At 40.3% G+C, this 15902-nt stretch overlaps 1 protein-coding gene across 1 annotated transcript in view; it reads right to left on the bottom strand.

Moving 5' to 3' along the window:
• Positions 1-15902, bottom strand: part of SYT10 (synaptotagmin 10) — a 101127-nt gene that overhangs the window by 65151 nt on the left and 20074 nt on the right. Inside the window, exon 2 of the mRNA XM_019515453.1 lies at positions 1777-2134. Within this exon, the coding sequence (XP_019370998.1) occupies positions 1777-2134 (358 nt within the window). The remainder of the gene's footprint in view (positions 1-1776; positions 2135-15902) is intronic.

The following is a 15902-nucleotide window of genomic DNA, read 5'->3' as shown; positions in this document are numbered from 1 at the left end:
GTTATAGCCTGTTTTGACCTTCTCCATTATATCCTATGGGCTAAATGTCGAAACAGGGTTGAAACAGCAAAACATTTAGACAGAACAAAATGGAACAGCTCTTTTGACTCGAAACAAAAGTCAAAATGAAATGCTGTTCTGTCGAAATGTTGAAATGCTAGTCGAAATGGAGCGCTTCTGTTTTGCACAGCCCTAATGGTTATCTAATGCAGATACTGGTACATGAGACATGCTGGCTGGGGATTTCCAATTAATACCAAATTATTTAATATAATATTCTTGTCACCTTTCAACTCTGTTAATCCATGTCCCTTTGTGTCTGGTGTGACATGCATTTTTTTCACATATATCTTTCTATTATTTTGGAAAAGTTCTATACAATGGATCTGGTTCCATGCTCTATCTTTTAGGCAGTATAGCACAGGAGCTAGAACACAGATAGAATGGGTATAAACTATTTATGAACCTTCTGATGCTTGAGACATTCCAGAGGGCAGTGTCCCTGCTGGAATCAGGTCAACTTTCTCAAGGAATGTTCATATTTATGGCAGTCTAGTATCATTGCCTATTCATGGCTCCATAGCCTGAAGTAGCTGTAGTAGGATGTGCTTCAGTCACTCACCATCCCATTCACACTACGCCCCTGACAAACTCCTATGGTAGCCACTGACCAATAGGGCAGCATAAAGTTGTCTATGTGCACAGGAGGGACAGAATCTATCTCAATGTTATCTTGAAGAATTCATGTGTTTCTGCTTTAGTGTAAAGTATTCAAACATTTATTGGGTAACACCTGTAGTGTTTTACATTATGCACTTATCATTCCCATTTGCATCATGACTTTCAACCTGTCTTCCCAACCATAATTTTCCCTTTCTAAGGAGGATTGAAACATTTTTCCTGATGTAGGAAGTAACTTTTGTATTTCAGTCTTTAATATTACATGTTCCCTAAAAGCTTCTATCACACTATTTTCAAAGATCCCTTTGATACTGCAGCTCCTGCTAAATGTGTTGCTTTTCAGCCTCTCGTAGGCTAAGATCAATTGTAGTGGTAATTTTTAGCTTGCCATGTATTGACATACTGCAGTACCTTAGCTGGATTAAAAGATGATATTTTCTATTAACACCTTTAGAGGTGGATTAAAAAGATCTCCATGCCCAGATATCACTAGATCTCTCCATTTATTAAAAACATCTGAATGAAAGATGCAGTGTTTTAGGAGTACACTGAACGGACCTATACCCTGGTGAGACTCAAATCTTTAATTCTTTTTTATATGTCAACCTATGCCTTAAAGGAAAGTGCCATCAATGATAAAATTGTAATTTACTTCATGATGAGTCTAATTTTCAGCTGTAGGAGCAATTGGTGCACCTATAAAAATGTACTCACTAACTGCACCTGAAAGATGGGGTCTGTATGCCTGTCTTGCTTTGCCAAATAGCCCTTAACTTGCCTTCCACAAGAAAATGTTGAATAAAAAATATGTCACAAGTAGAAATATGCCTTTATGTACAGTTGCAGCAGATATTGACTGATGCTTTCATTTAGAAGCAATTATTTGAATATAAATCTTAACTTTTCCAATTATTTATTATTGCTGTTCAGTGACATTTTTGCAGCAATTGTGATGCTTCAACTTAATAAGACCAGTGTTTTATCTATAACTTTTCAACATAGAATGAAGAACCTAACAACTCACAGATGCTGATTCTCTAATTTTCAGGAAAAGCCAAACAGTTATCTATACTCAATAAATTGAAGTTTTCTTACCTGGATGATGATGTAGGCTCAGTGATCTGCCTCTGCATGCGTGCATGTTTGATTAGATGTTCTTTCAATGCATTCTGAACCTCGGCTGGAATGTCAGGTGAAGTGTGACTGATTTTTATGGCAGCTTCAAGGATTTTTGCTGAAGGTTTGCCATTTTCTTTAATCTCCTTTTTCTCATTGGTCTCAAAAACCTCAGTGGGAGCATTAGAGTTGCTCTGAGGGATATTACTGGGGTTGGAAGTCAGAGGTTTGCTTCTCCAGCATGGCCAACATAACTTCCAGAAAACAAAAAGCGAGACGACCAGCAAGGCAAGCCCACAGAAGCTGACGACCACTGCGAGCAGACTGACTGAGATGTCTGCAAAGAATCAAACATGAGGAGCTCATCAGGACAAACATGGAAAGAAAAAGACAAATGACATGTAGACATCAGTAAAGACACAGAGTCTAGACAATTGCACTGTGTAGAGCTTTGAGGTTATGGAACCCCTTGATATAAACAAGTTTCCCTTTTCATTGACATCAAAGGGTTTGGGATCACACTTTAAGTGAGAACAGGGAAAACCTCAATGAAGTAAAACCACACAAGCATATGATTCAAAAAATTAAATTGGTGAAGATATTTCTTTGAGCATACACTGGTAGAGATCATCATATATACCCAATCACTGTATACAGATCTTTATGAACTTCCAAATTTTGGTCGCATGAGATGGCTATATTGGGAGTTTGCCAAAAGCCTAACAGCAATACACCAAGAGGTGCCTGCTCTTTTGTTTTATATGTAGAGATGTGACTGACAGAGGCTAAAAGCCCAAGGTTGCTTTTAGCACTTTGGTACCTATGGTCTGGTTATACTTCTATAGTGAAAATGACACTGGCTTTGAATTTACATCATAATATGCAGTAAGCAAGCCATGTGCCAAGCAGCACACTTTAGTTTCACCTGACAAAGTAGGTTATGCCTTATGAAAGCTCATGCATCTCTGAACCAGTTAGTTTCTAAGGGTGCCTACACACATGTAGCAAGGCTGCTCCGATGCACTGTAGTTACAGCGTGTCAGAGATTAATCGAATCTGCTGGAGTGTGGCAATTACCGTGCTCCAGCAGACTCCAGCGTCATGTATATCAGCATCCCCACACTGAAAAATGGTGGCAGGGGCCTTTCAACTAAAGCTTGTTTGATGAGTTTCAGTTAAAGTGACCCCATTGCCATTTTTCAGCCCAAGGATGCTGTTACACCTGACAGTCTGGGTGCTTTAATTAGAGTGGCTCTCAGAGCCACTCTAATTAAAACGCCACCCCCACATCCCAGAGTACGCGTATAAACACCCTAAGGTGCCATCCTATCCTGCCTTGTACTGTACTGTGTAACTTTACCTGTCACAAATGTGTTAACACATCCAATAACATCATCAAAGTAAAGAAAACAGTTTACATCACTGAAGTTTGTGAAAGGACTCATTTTTTAGGGATTGTTGGTAGTGTCCATTAGAGCCTTAAGTAGCAGCATAATCGTATGGCACACTTCAGTTTGATTAATTCAGTATTATGTTATGTTATAAAATATAACTAAAAATCTTTTCCTTTTGAAAAGGGCCATTCATATGTCTTAAAAATATTAAATACATCCTGCTTAAATATCCTTTAAGCAATTGGTGCTACAGCTCATTAGAAAAAGGTTTGACAGTTATACAGCTAATATTTTGTATCTAGAGCTTCAGGCTACATACTATTAAAGTGAACCAGTGGAGAAATACATTGATCAATTTGAACACATTTTTGCTAAAGCATCATAGAAAAAATATTCCTCTAACAACTTATTAGCTCTGTGAAACAGTATGTAACTATATAACTAAGGAAGCTTAGAGTTCCAGCTGAAGATTGGACCAGGTTTCTTTAAACCTATAATTCCAGAGATGACATTCAGTAACAAAGAATGATCTCAAGGCCCACACATCTTAACAACAGCAAAAGAAAAAAAAGAAACATTTAGAGTCTTGAGATTTTAAAGGCCTCAGAAAAGTACAGAGTGGAGTTAAACAGAGAACAAAACAGATAAAAGCAAAAAGTTCTATAAAAAAGAAAAGAAATAGAACAATTCTCAGAATTATAGATGATTAGAAAGGAGAAAAAAAGGGTAATTCTAAAACTTCAGGTTTTCTTTAAGGCTAAGAATTTAGGGCTACAGTATATGACAATAATTTGGACTCACAATGCCAGAAAGGCATCCAGTGTGGATTTGAAGCGAGCAACACACAGGGCAGTGGTTGGGGTGCTGTGAGAACCTACCAGGGATGTTGCACAGCTACTCCTGTTCTAGATCTTCCAGGTTCATCTGAAGTAAGAACTGGTAAAGCAGAAGTAGCGTATCTGCCTCTATAATGTAATGTAGGCAGATACGCGACCTCTGCTGCAGCTCCATCTTGGCTGGGCTCTGCATGCCTCCTGAAAACCAAGGCACATAGGGAAATTTCACCCCATGGCAGCAGTAGCCTGGAGAACGATGTTGCTGCCACCAGGTAGGGCTGCCCCATGCATCTCTGTGTTCTTGAGCCAAACCAGGAAGAGGTATAGCAGAAACCGAGTGCCTGCCTGCATAATGTAATGACCCATTTGCCCCATATGCCTGTTTCCAGGAGACAACATTCAGGGTAGGATCTGGAAGGGTTGTGGCAAGAGCAGACACTCCTACCGTAGCTGCTTCCTAACCTGGGAGGTGCACTGCACAGATTCACCTGGCTGCAGCAACTGTGGCAGCGGAGTAAACATAATATAATTGTGATGATCTAATTAACTGATAACAAATTAATAATAGCAATGCAATTATGCTTTTTAAATGGGATGCTGCAAAATTTTGAAAAGTTGTGGAGGAGTGCCTCGAGTCTAAAAAGACTGAGAACTGCTGATATAGGGAATCCACAATCGTCTTCCATAGTTAATTACTGTCAAAATTAAAATGTGTGCCTATTTTCTAATTTGTATTTGTGGGGCTTTAGCCTCCTGCCACTTGTTCTGATTATGGTTTTTTTATCTAAGAAAATAAAGAATCCATAAGGTTGTGGTATTTCCTCTTTTTGAATGTATTGATGCACTAACATCGTCACCACCCAAATTCTTTTTGATAAGTTCCATGCACTGAGCATTTAAGTAAAGCCAGACAAGAAATGTTTTCTTATCCTGAATTGTGACAAAAAGCCATCATTCTGAGAATGCCTGTGAAGTGACAGGACACCTAATTTTAGCTCAGGTCAAATGGAACATTTATAAAAATTAAATTAATTTGGTTGAGACAGCGGTGTTGACGTGAAGGCTTCTTCAACAATGGGCAGATGTTCATGGGAGGAGGACTGCTATCAAGAGATGGGATCCATCTGACAAGAATGGGGAAAAACATCTTTGTGCATTGTCTATCTGTAAGGAGGGCTTTAAATTAGGTTTCACTAGGGATGGTGATCAAAACCCTCCAGCAGCAGAGCACATAGTCCAGAGGGGAAAGGACTTGAACAAACAACTCAATTCTGGGAAAAAGTCAGTGAGCTACAGGACTGCATCAAGTGGCACAGAAGGGAAGCAAGGAGGTCAAAATGCAAAATATATCTGAAGTATATGAAAAACATATACACTTGTTCCCTGGCTCAGGAGGAAGAAGACAGCAAGGCAGAATGTATTTAGGTTATGATGAAAGGTGAAAGATGCGGCACCAATATAATGGTGGGGATTTATTGCAGGCCACCTAATCAGGAAGAGGAGGTGGATGAGGCACTGATTCTTAACTTGTGTGGAGGGCAACTTTGTTTTTCATCAAGTGGAGGAGACAACTAGGGGATCATGTATCTTGGATTTTTTTCCTGACCAGCAGGGAAGAACTGGTGAAAGATGAGAAGATGGTGGGTAACTTGGCAGGAAGTGATCACAATAAAGTGGAATTCCAGATCCTGAGACAGGGAAAGCATGAGGTCAGAAAAATTAGGATGCTAGATTTCAAAAAGGCAGATTTCATCTGACTCAAGGAGATAATAGGCATGGTGTCCTGGGAGGACATATTGAAGGATAAAGGTACCCAAGAGGGCTGGGAGCTTCTAAGGGGCACAGTATTGGAACAACAAGAAGAGGTTGTATAAGTATGCTGGCCAGAAGAGAAAGACCAAAGAAGCTGTGGGTCCTCTGTTAACAAGCCAGGGGGAACTCCTAACTGAAGATGCAAAGAAGGTGGAGCTATTCAACAGCTACTTTGCCTCAGTCTTCACAAAAAAAAAAATTAAACAGTGGTCATATACATAAAAGGGATAATCTGGATAAGGAAGGGGGCAATCTGAGGGAGGAGAGAACAAAAGAGACTGTCAGAGAGCTTTGGCTGGGCCTGAATGAAATCAAGTCAGCAGGGCCAGATGAGCTTCATCCCAGGGTCCTGAAAGGAACCAACAGAGCAGATCTTGAAGCCCTTGTCAATGATCTTCATGAAGTTGTGGGAGATGGGCCAGGTACCAGAGGATTGGAAAAGGGCCAATGTAGTACCTCTCTTTAAAAAAGGCAAGAACTAGGACCCAGGGAACTACAGACTGGTTAGCCTCACCTCAAAACCTGGGATCTTACTGGAGCATATCCTAAGGAAGGCCATGTGCAAGCATCTAGAAGAAAGAAAGGCTGATTGCATGCAGCCAGAATGGATTTATGAAAAACAAATCATGTTAAACAAACCTGATGTCTTTCCTTGACAAAGTAACTATTTGTGTGGATGAAGAGAATGCTGTGGATATATCTGGACTTCAGCAAGGCTTTTGACAAGGTCCCACAAGACCTTCTCATAAACAAATTGGAAAAACGTGGACTGGACAAAACTGATATAAGGTAGATAAAAAACTGGCTCAATACCTGCAAGCAAAGGAAAGATTGACAAGTTAGGCCAGAGCTACCAGGATGAACTTCAGTGTGGACAATGGGTGACATCTGGCTAGATACAGCATATGGAAAAGGACTTGGGAGTCTTGGTAGACCACAAACTCAATATGCAGTGAGATGCAGCCACACAAAAGGTAAGTACAGTTTTGGGATGCACCCATAAAAGCATTAGGTGCAAGACACAGGAAATGGTAGTGCATCTCTACTCAGCACTGGTTAGGAATCATCTGGAGTACTGTATGTAGTTCTGGGCTCCACATTTTAAAAAGGAAGTGGAGAAGTTAGAGAGAGTCCAGAGGTGGGCAACAAAGAAGATCAAGGGCTTGGAAAGCAAGTCATACAAGGAGAGGCTGAAGGAGCTAGGTATGTTCAATTTGCAGAAAAAGAGCTTAAGAAGGCAATGTTATAGAAGTCTTCAAATACTTGAAGGTCAGCCATTAGAGAAGAAGGAGAGCACCCTTTCTCTCTCGTGGCAGAGGTGCCGACCAATGGCCTGAAGTTGCAGAAAAGATTTGATAGTAGTCTTATATAGAGTTTAGATTATGGTTTGTATGCGATGGTTTGGGTATGGATGATCCTACCTCATACAGGATGTTGGACTAGATGATCTCTGGGGGTCCCTTCAAGCCCTACTTCTCTATAGGTGCTTGTAGACATGATGGGGGGTTTAGTTCTTCCTAAATTGAAATGGTGGGTTTTTAAAAAACAACTGTTTCCACCATTTCAATTTAGGGAGAACTAAACCGAACTAAACCCCCATCATGGGTAGACAAGGGTTAGAGGGACTGATCCTTAGAGCTAAGCTGCCTTTCCCATGGTGGACAGGGGCGGGGGGGCAGCTGCTGGCTAGCTAAGTGGTCCCTGAGCTGTGGGGGACCCCGGTGTTTCCCTCTCCAGCAGCGGAGCTCCTCAGGTGGCACCCAGCCCAGGTGGTACCGGGGGCACTGCAGCCGTGGAGGGAAGCACCAGCCCCTGCACAGCTCAACCAGGCAGGCAGGCTCCAAGAGAAGAAGAAGAAAAAAAAATGGCTGGCTTGCCCCTGGGGCAGAGTGGCAAGGCAGCAGGAGGACAGCTGGGTGTGCTGGCGGTGGGAGAAGGTGGTCGGGAGAGTGCACGGGGTGCTGGAAGCCCGCCAAGCCTTGGCTTCTCCGAGCATGTCAGCCTCCAGAGCCCCGTGCACTGTTGCACTTTGTTAGGTAGCAAACTAAAATACCTCGGAGGGGTTTTATCTTGCTATGTTACAAAGTCAGTTAAAGTGGAATACACTGCTGAGTGTGCAAACAACCATGCCGTTAAGGCAGAATATGACACTGAACGTGCAAACAGCAACACCATTAAAATGGTGCCAAAGGGCATTTCAGCTGCTTTAAAGGCCAATTTTGTTGCGTGTACAAACACCCTATGATTCTATGACCCTATGACTGTGAAAAGACACTGCAGCAAAAACAGCATTTTCCCTTTAAAAATATTGAAATATGATGTTCTAACAATTTGAAAACATTAAAAAAGTGCTTAAAAATGAGAAATACACTGAAACTGATGCTTTCCTGCACACAGTTTCAATTTCAATGAACTGACATTTTTGGAAACAAGGACATTTAATCAAAATCATCTCTAAGTTTTTTACTGTAAGGCATTTTTCTCAACCTCAGATAAATTGTATGACTTTTCTCTTTATTCTCTGCAAGTTTTTAACATCCTTGAATGGCATATAATAATCTTGTGTTGGTCTCATCAATGCTGCAAACAGTAGTAACAGTAGTATTACTTAGTGTTTGGTGGCTGCATCTATACGAGATGCTGGCTGCCCAGTTGTTATCGTGCAGTCTCTTAGTCCTTTTTTATACTTGTTTATATTTATACTGGAGTTATTGCTTAGTCGTGCTGAGGAACGGCTGTTTCATGACACTGACTGTGAAGTAGCTTCGTGTCACACTTCCTGCCACACAATGCCACTGTGCAGTCAGTGTCTTGTTTAGACACAGCCTGTTTCCAAAAAAAATCCTGCTTCTATTCAATCAAAAGTATTTGTCCTTTTTACCATAGCATCCCAACAGGAGCTCATGCTCAGTTTTTTGCTTGCTATTGACTCCCACATCCTTTTCAGAGGCACTGCTTTCTATGGGATGGCCTATTCTTTTTTCCTAGAGGCATAATCTTCCATTTGGCTGTATGACAATACATTTTGTTTGAATGGGCCAAACTTATCAAGTAATCCAGTCTTTCTGTATGATTGCTTGGTCATTACATATTTACTCAACCAATCTTTATGTTTTCCACAATTTTTATTACTAATGCTTTTATATTTACTTCAATATCAGCACTTAAAATGCTGAATAATGCCAGGCCTGTTATTAATCTCTGCAAAAGTAGGCTAGAAATAACCCATTTGCTTATGATTTGCCACTGATAACTTAGACTGGTGGCCTTCATTGACAACACAGAAATGGTACTCTCTGTAGGAATTTGAAAAAAAAATCTATTTGGAAAGATTGATTCAGTCACCAGTAGAAATGTTAAAAGTATTTATATAATTGTACAACTCTTATCCCTTCAAGGTTGTGGGAAAAAGCCCTTACAGCTGTGTTATGGATTTCCACCATATTTTCTAATGAATTAGGTGGGTCTATGAAGGAGAATGCTGTTTAAATCCAGGTTCTTTTAATCCTATGGAACTATCCTCTTTAGTTCCAACACAGTTCAATTTTAAATATCTTTTTAAAATTTTAAACATCTACTTTTTTAATTTAAACATCTCTAATTCTAACATTATTGGAGAAAATATGTACAGTTACACCAGCTTCACATAAGATGCTGTGCTAAGGTGCTATGGTTAGCAGAATCAGTTCATTCCAAAAGTATACTTATTTCATTATCTGTACTGTAATTACTGCCATAAAGCAATAATTATGCCATAGAAGAAAAAGCAGACTACAGAGATAGCATTGTTTCATTTCCTCAACTCAGATGGTCACTTAGTTGAACAATTATTAAAATTGCTTTGCTGCTATACTAAGCTTGAATTCATCCAAGCCCATCTGTGGAACAATATTAAAATTGAATTTTCCAAATCCTTAATGAGTTAGACTGGAAATGTCGCTTATAATGCATTTTTCACAGAAAGTTTGATTTGATAAGTAAAATATCAGGAGACAGTTCTCCAAACAACAGTTTCTTCACATGACTGTTCAGGAAGTTTAGATGAATCTGTCAAAAGATTGCATTTTCTATACATAAGAAGGATTCAAAAACTTAAAGCTAGGGACACATTTAAGGTCTGTGTAATTCAAGGTATGCATTTTGAGCAGACTGCCCTCATTTACTCTGCCATTAAGAATGCTTTCCCTGAGAGATCCCTCTCCCTGCTTCATTCATCTGTTTATCTACCACAGTATCCATTCATGATGGCCCAGGATAGAGCATAACTTCTCAATACCTTGATGAGCATCATGGATTAACCCTACATTCCTGGCCTTAGGCTGTGAGGTACTTTGCTTAGGAGAGAAATCCCAGCTCTACTGAAATCATTGGCCAAAATTTCACTCATGGTACTTCTTTGTGGAGAATATTGTAATTTTCTGTACTTTCATCTTAGATTTTATGACCGAAGGAAAACGTTCTTTTTCAGATAGGTTTTCCATCTAAAATTACTGCTTTGCACTGTTGTAAATTTAGATTGGTTTGTATTTCTTATTTCAGTTTGTCACATCTATTTTTGGAAGTCCTTGAGTTGTATTTACTTCAGGTTCTTCTCCCTACGGTGCCGGGCTTTCACTTTTATAAGCATCCTTGACAATGCAGCCACTAGAAGAAGGGCTGTGTTAGCTATTATTTCACTTTAAATAAATATTCCAGAAATTTCAAACTCATTTTCTGTGTTCTGTGTAGTGCTTTGGGTCATGGTTTCTGTCATAATGGCTTCCAATGATTTATGCACCCTAACAACTCCAAATGATTCTGCTTATGAGGCCACTCACAGAGACACATTGCTAGTATTTCCATATCCCTTTTTTAGTTTGAGTGTAGTCTCACTGTGTTTTAATCCAGTGATTTTAAAACTATGTCCCCATACCACCCTGGGGTTCCATGAGAGGTCATCAGTGGTTCAGCAAAGGGATTGGGAGCAATGTGGGCTGGGAGGTGATGTGCCACCATTGTCAGGCTGGGTTGCCTGGCTTGGCATCAGCTCACAGGATAGATGCAGGGGTTTGTGGCAGAAGAAGTGATATGAAAGGTTCCATAACTTTAGGAAGTTTGAAAGCTACTATTTTAGTGCTTTGGAAGCATAGTCCATTGAATGGTTAGCATGCAGAAAAATATTTTACAGCCCATGAATGTGCACTGCCGGAGACTGTAGGGGCCTTGTTATTCTCCAAAAATCTCAACTTCAGTGTTTCTGTAACTTTATTTAAATGCCCAAATTGATTCTCTTGCCAGTCACCCATGTGCCATTCAGTTTTGTCCATAGGCAGCATTCATAGTGGAACACTAAATTATTTATGTATTTATTAGATTTATACACCACCTTCCCCTAAAGAGATGCAGTGTGGCTTACAATAAAACCTGGATCCATTATAAACAAAAATACAATTATTAAAATAGAATAATATGCAAAATTATGACAAATTAGGGTGAATGTACTCAGCAGAACCTCTGTAAGACCATCCCATTATTCCAATTTGTGCAATTGCCAATCAAATTATATGTCATCAAGTGTATTTCCTGCACAATTAATCTCATTCATTCATCTGACATTTTTTTGCTGTTCAATTTTTGTTCCTTTGGTAATCTGCAGAACATTACACAGTTGTGGCATCGATCATTTTTACTTGAAATCAGGAGATTGCCAAGTACTATCCTATCTCTACTTCATCCAGCTCTCCATGTAGATTGGAGAGAATATGCCTTAGTATACCTCAGGAAATGGAAGCTTTGCTTTTTTTTTATTAAGCTAGACTTGTCAAAACACTAGACTCACATGCCAAACTGTAATTATTCTTGTATTTAAAAGTCTAAACAAGACTTCCTCATGTTGTTGTGGAGTTACATTCATATTCAATGACCTTACTCCATTTTTTTTAATTCATTCAAAGCTTTAACTCATTTTTGTTCAAATAGCCGTACTGCTCAGTCTGTTGGTATCTGAATCCTCAGTAATAGCTGTTTTCACCATTTGCTAAAGTTCAGCTTTACTTACTTTCTTAGTTTTGGATTTTTATACTGAGAAGCCACTAATCACTAAGGGTGCCTGTACATATGCGGGGAGTCTGCTGGATTATGCTAGTTAGCATGCCCCAGTCAGTCTCCGCATCTTGTGTATCAGCTTCCTCATGCTTCAAAATGGTGATGAGGGCGCTTTAACTAAAGTTTGTTTGATGCATGGGGATGCTGATACATGAGACTCTGTGGGTTGTTTAATTAGACCAGCTCTTGTATCTCCTCTAATTAAAGCACACCCCCCTGGAGCATGTGTAAAAATTCCCTAATTTTGCAGGTGCTGCAAAATATCCTAGTGCTGATTTCAGCTCTCACATCATGTTTAAATTCTGGTGTTATTCATGTATATCCAGTGTCACACATCAATCTGCTGTCAGGCATTTATTTTAGGACTGTTTGGTTGCATGGCCCCATCTTACATGTTACACTTAAGGTGGGATTAACCAGGTAATCACGTTGCAAGTGGTCACCTGATAAATTCATTCAATTGATGGCATGATAAGAGGAGGAATAAGCTACAAAGTTATTCCATAAAATATTTATAACAACTTTGTAGCTGTTATTGTCATTAACTGAATGCATGGCCAGGAGCCCTCATGGCTAGGTACCCCATTAGCTGATCAGAGCTCCCAGCTGGGGGGGTGGGGGCATGTGTACCCTTGAGCCTGGGAGCTCCCAGGATCTCAGCTTCATGCACCCCTGTGGTTGGGAGAATGAATGGGGACCCCTGTTGTGCTCCCTCAGCTGGGAACCCAGGTCAGGTGATGGGGTTCCCAGCCATGGTAGTTCATGGTGTGTCCTCATGGCTGGAAGCCCCATCAAGGTAAAGAAAACCCAGGACTGGGCTCCCCCTGCACCAGGTGATCTGATTCATGTTCCCACAGTCATGCCTGTGATGGCCAGAACCAAAGAAATTAATTAGCAATAAATATGTGCTTCTAGGAGGCATTTGAAACTTTTGTCTAATATGAAGCTTGTATTTTTGTAACCCACAGATGTAACTTGTAACTGTTTGTGGAACTGACTAGGCCTCAAAGACAAAGCTATAGCTGTGAAATTAGCTGACCTAATAGTTCTTTCTCTCTCAGAATTTAGCCTTGATGATGATAAAAACTGGATTCAACTGCCTAGCTTATCCAGTACATTTCAAGAAAGAACATCTCAAAAAAGTATAGTCAGAGATTTCTGAAGGGGCTGGATTTAGGCAGGGAAATGTTAATTTCATACCTGAAGATGCTGTGTTGCAATTTGCTTATTGGATAAACCCAAGCTTGGGCAGTAACTTATTATAATGATTTCTAACACCTTTTAACCCCATAGGATAACAGCTATAAAGCAATATTATGAATGGCTACATAACCAAAAAAATAGCATAATTAGAATATAAAAGAACACACACGTCATACTAACCCTCAGGAAGGATGGAACAGAAGGGTCATTGCTGTCCCATACCCCATGGATCTCTCTTAGTCCCTGTGAGAGTGAGGACCAGATTCTGACTGAGGGGCTTCCATCCGTATCCTTCGGGCAGCCCAGTTCAGACACATCTGACTTCATTGATTCAACTTGATGTGCATCTTCTAACTGAGGGACTATCGATAAGTTACTAACCAAGTGGGAACTCTTGGTTAATTTCTTTATCTGTTGTATTATCACTGTCAATTTTAATATGTATTGTTATGTTGTCTGTTGATTAGCTTAACCTTTTTATTAACTATTATATATGCAAACTATATATTTTGTTGTCATAAGTAAAATTCATTTTTTTTTGTAAGTGAAATTTGTCATTTCTTTCCTTTCCAACATCACCTCCTCGATCCCGAACCAAAAAGCCCAGTGGCTAATAAAGTTGCAGTGCTCACTCAGTCTGCAACTAAATTGATATACTCACAGTGCCCAGCTGGCCTGTGACACATGCTTCGTGCCATGCATGTGTGGCATGGCAGGAGGCATGATTGTGTAGATCATGCACTGGATCCCATTGTGCCTTTACCTGCATGTGTAGAGGGACTTTATGATATATATATTTATTATATCTTCAGATTATCCCAATCCATTAAAACCCGTCACAAAGATCTTTGCCATCCTGGTCAGTAAATAATTTATACTTTCATTTCATGATCTGATTTTGAAAACTACCCATAACTCAGGCACACATAGGATGACTTCCCTTTTCAACCTCTATTTAGAGGTTTGTCTTTAACCAGAATATCTTCATACAGGAATTGATTGGTGTCTCATAAAAATAACTTATGCGCTGTCTGGCATGCTTCTGCCATCCTGTGCGTTTCAGAAGCCACCATAATCCTGGTAGAGATACTTCATTTTGTACATTTCTTACTTTTAGTGAAGATTTTTAGACTACACTGACTATCAGCTTTATTTGTAATGAATTTGTTGCATAAGGAGCAAGAGAACATGTCACCATTTTCTTCACTGTCTCCTTTATCTCTATTGCATGAAACATAAACTAATTATCTCCATGTAAAAGGTTTTCAATGGCTTACTCCTTTACCTATTGGTAGTTGCTGGGTGTGCTACACAGGATGCTATGACACTGTAGCTCATTGCTATGGCACCATAATTTCTCCAGCCATGAACTGTGATGGCATTGGCGATACATATTGGGTGCACGCAGGTGTACATGTACACCCTGAGCTTGGTGGTGCATCCCTTGCAAAAAGTGCCACCTACACTGCCGGTGGTACCTGAGGGTGGCTGACGCTTGCCACCCCTCTCCTCTCACTGCCAACACCGCTGGTGGCATCTGCGGGCAGTCCCTGATCACTGCTGGCCACTGCCAATGCTGCTGGGGGCATCTGCAGGTGGTCGTCAACTGCCGGTCAGCACTTGCCACTCCCCCATGGCCGCTTACAGAAGCACTCTGCTCACCACCACCATGCCCCTGCTGCCAACACCATTGCCGCCTGCAGGTGGTTTCTGTAGCCCACCAGCCTCCAGGGCCATGTGGTGTTCATGTGTCATGGTGATGCTACTGTGGAGTACTAATAAGCTACAGTGCAGTAGTTTGTAGCTACTGCGCAGTAGCATCTAAAAATAACCATGTGGCAGCGCGGTAACTGGTAGCTGGTTACTGTGCAGCCATTTAGTACTTAAGTACTAAAGTTAAGTAAGCAAGTACTAAAAGACTGCGCATTGACAACTGCATGGTCGGCTGCTCATCTAGATGCAGCTGCTGAGTACCGAGAGGTTGACTGCAAACTCTGATCAGCCTATGGCAATGGTCTCCATCATCTGTTTGTTCAATTTCCAAACAAGATCCCTGCAGCTTTCTCCCATGCTTCCTTTAGATACGTGAAGATCTTCCTGCAAAGCCATCTCATTATTCTCCTTCAGTTTTCTCATCTGCCATGATGCCTACAAAAATCTTGAGAATAGTTAGATTGCAGATGTGCTGAGACCCACCAGGCTAAAAAATACATTGTTCTCTCTGGTTCAGCACAAGGGTTATATTTCTCTCCTGTGTTGTGCAATGTTTGCTTAGAAAGGAGCTGGGCCATAAGTAAGGCTCTTAGGTACTATGGAGTCAATATGTCAATCTAACTGTTCCACATAGGCTAATTTTTTGCTTACTATATGGAAAAAAACCCCTTAATTTTGGAATTTCATTGGGTAGTCACCAACCATTTTGCATATTTCCAACTTTGGTTACAGTTCACTAAGCTCCAGTATCATTTTTTTTAATCTCTTATTTATGGATCATACATCCAATGTCACATGCCACCAATCTATTGTAAAAACTTAGTTGTATTAAGACCTGAGAGGAAATTGTATTTCTGTATCATTATCCTCATCCTCATCAGAGCTCTGCCTTTCTAGTCATGTATACATTTTCCTTTCAGATTTCTTTGAAATTTGTACTGAGAAAAGGAGTCTCTTACAAAACTGGTGCTTTATCTTAAAGCATGACATTGTACACTGTGTGCTAAACACTTCTACATTGTGTTTTGAAAGCCTTCACATTTTCCTCCTCTGATGACTCTTC

Source organism: Gavialis gangeticus, unplaced genomic scaffold (genome assembly GCF_001723915.1).
Source record: "Gavialis gangeticus isolate Ggan-Ray unplaced genomic scaffold, GavGan_comp1, whole genome shotgun sequence".
In the NCBI taxonomy this organism is placed as follows: Eukaryota; Metazoa; Chordata; order Crocodylia; family Gavialidae; genus Gavialis; species Gavialis gangeticus.
Note: the sequence above shows the minus strand (reverse complement) of the source record. Positions and strands in the feature narration are given on the sequence as shown.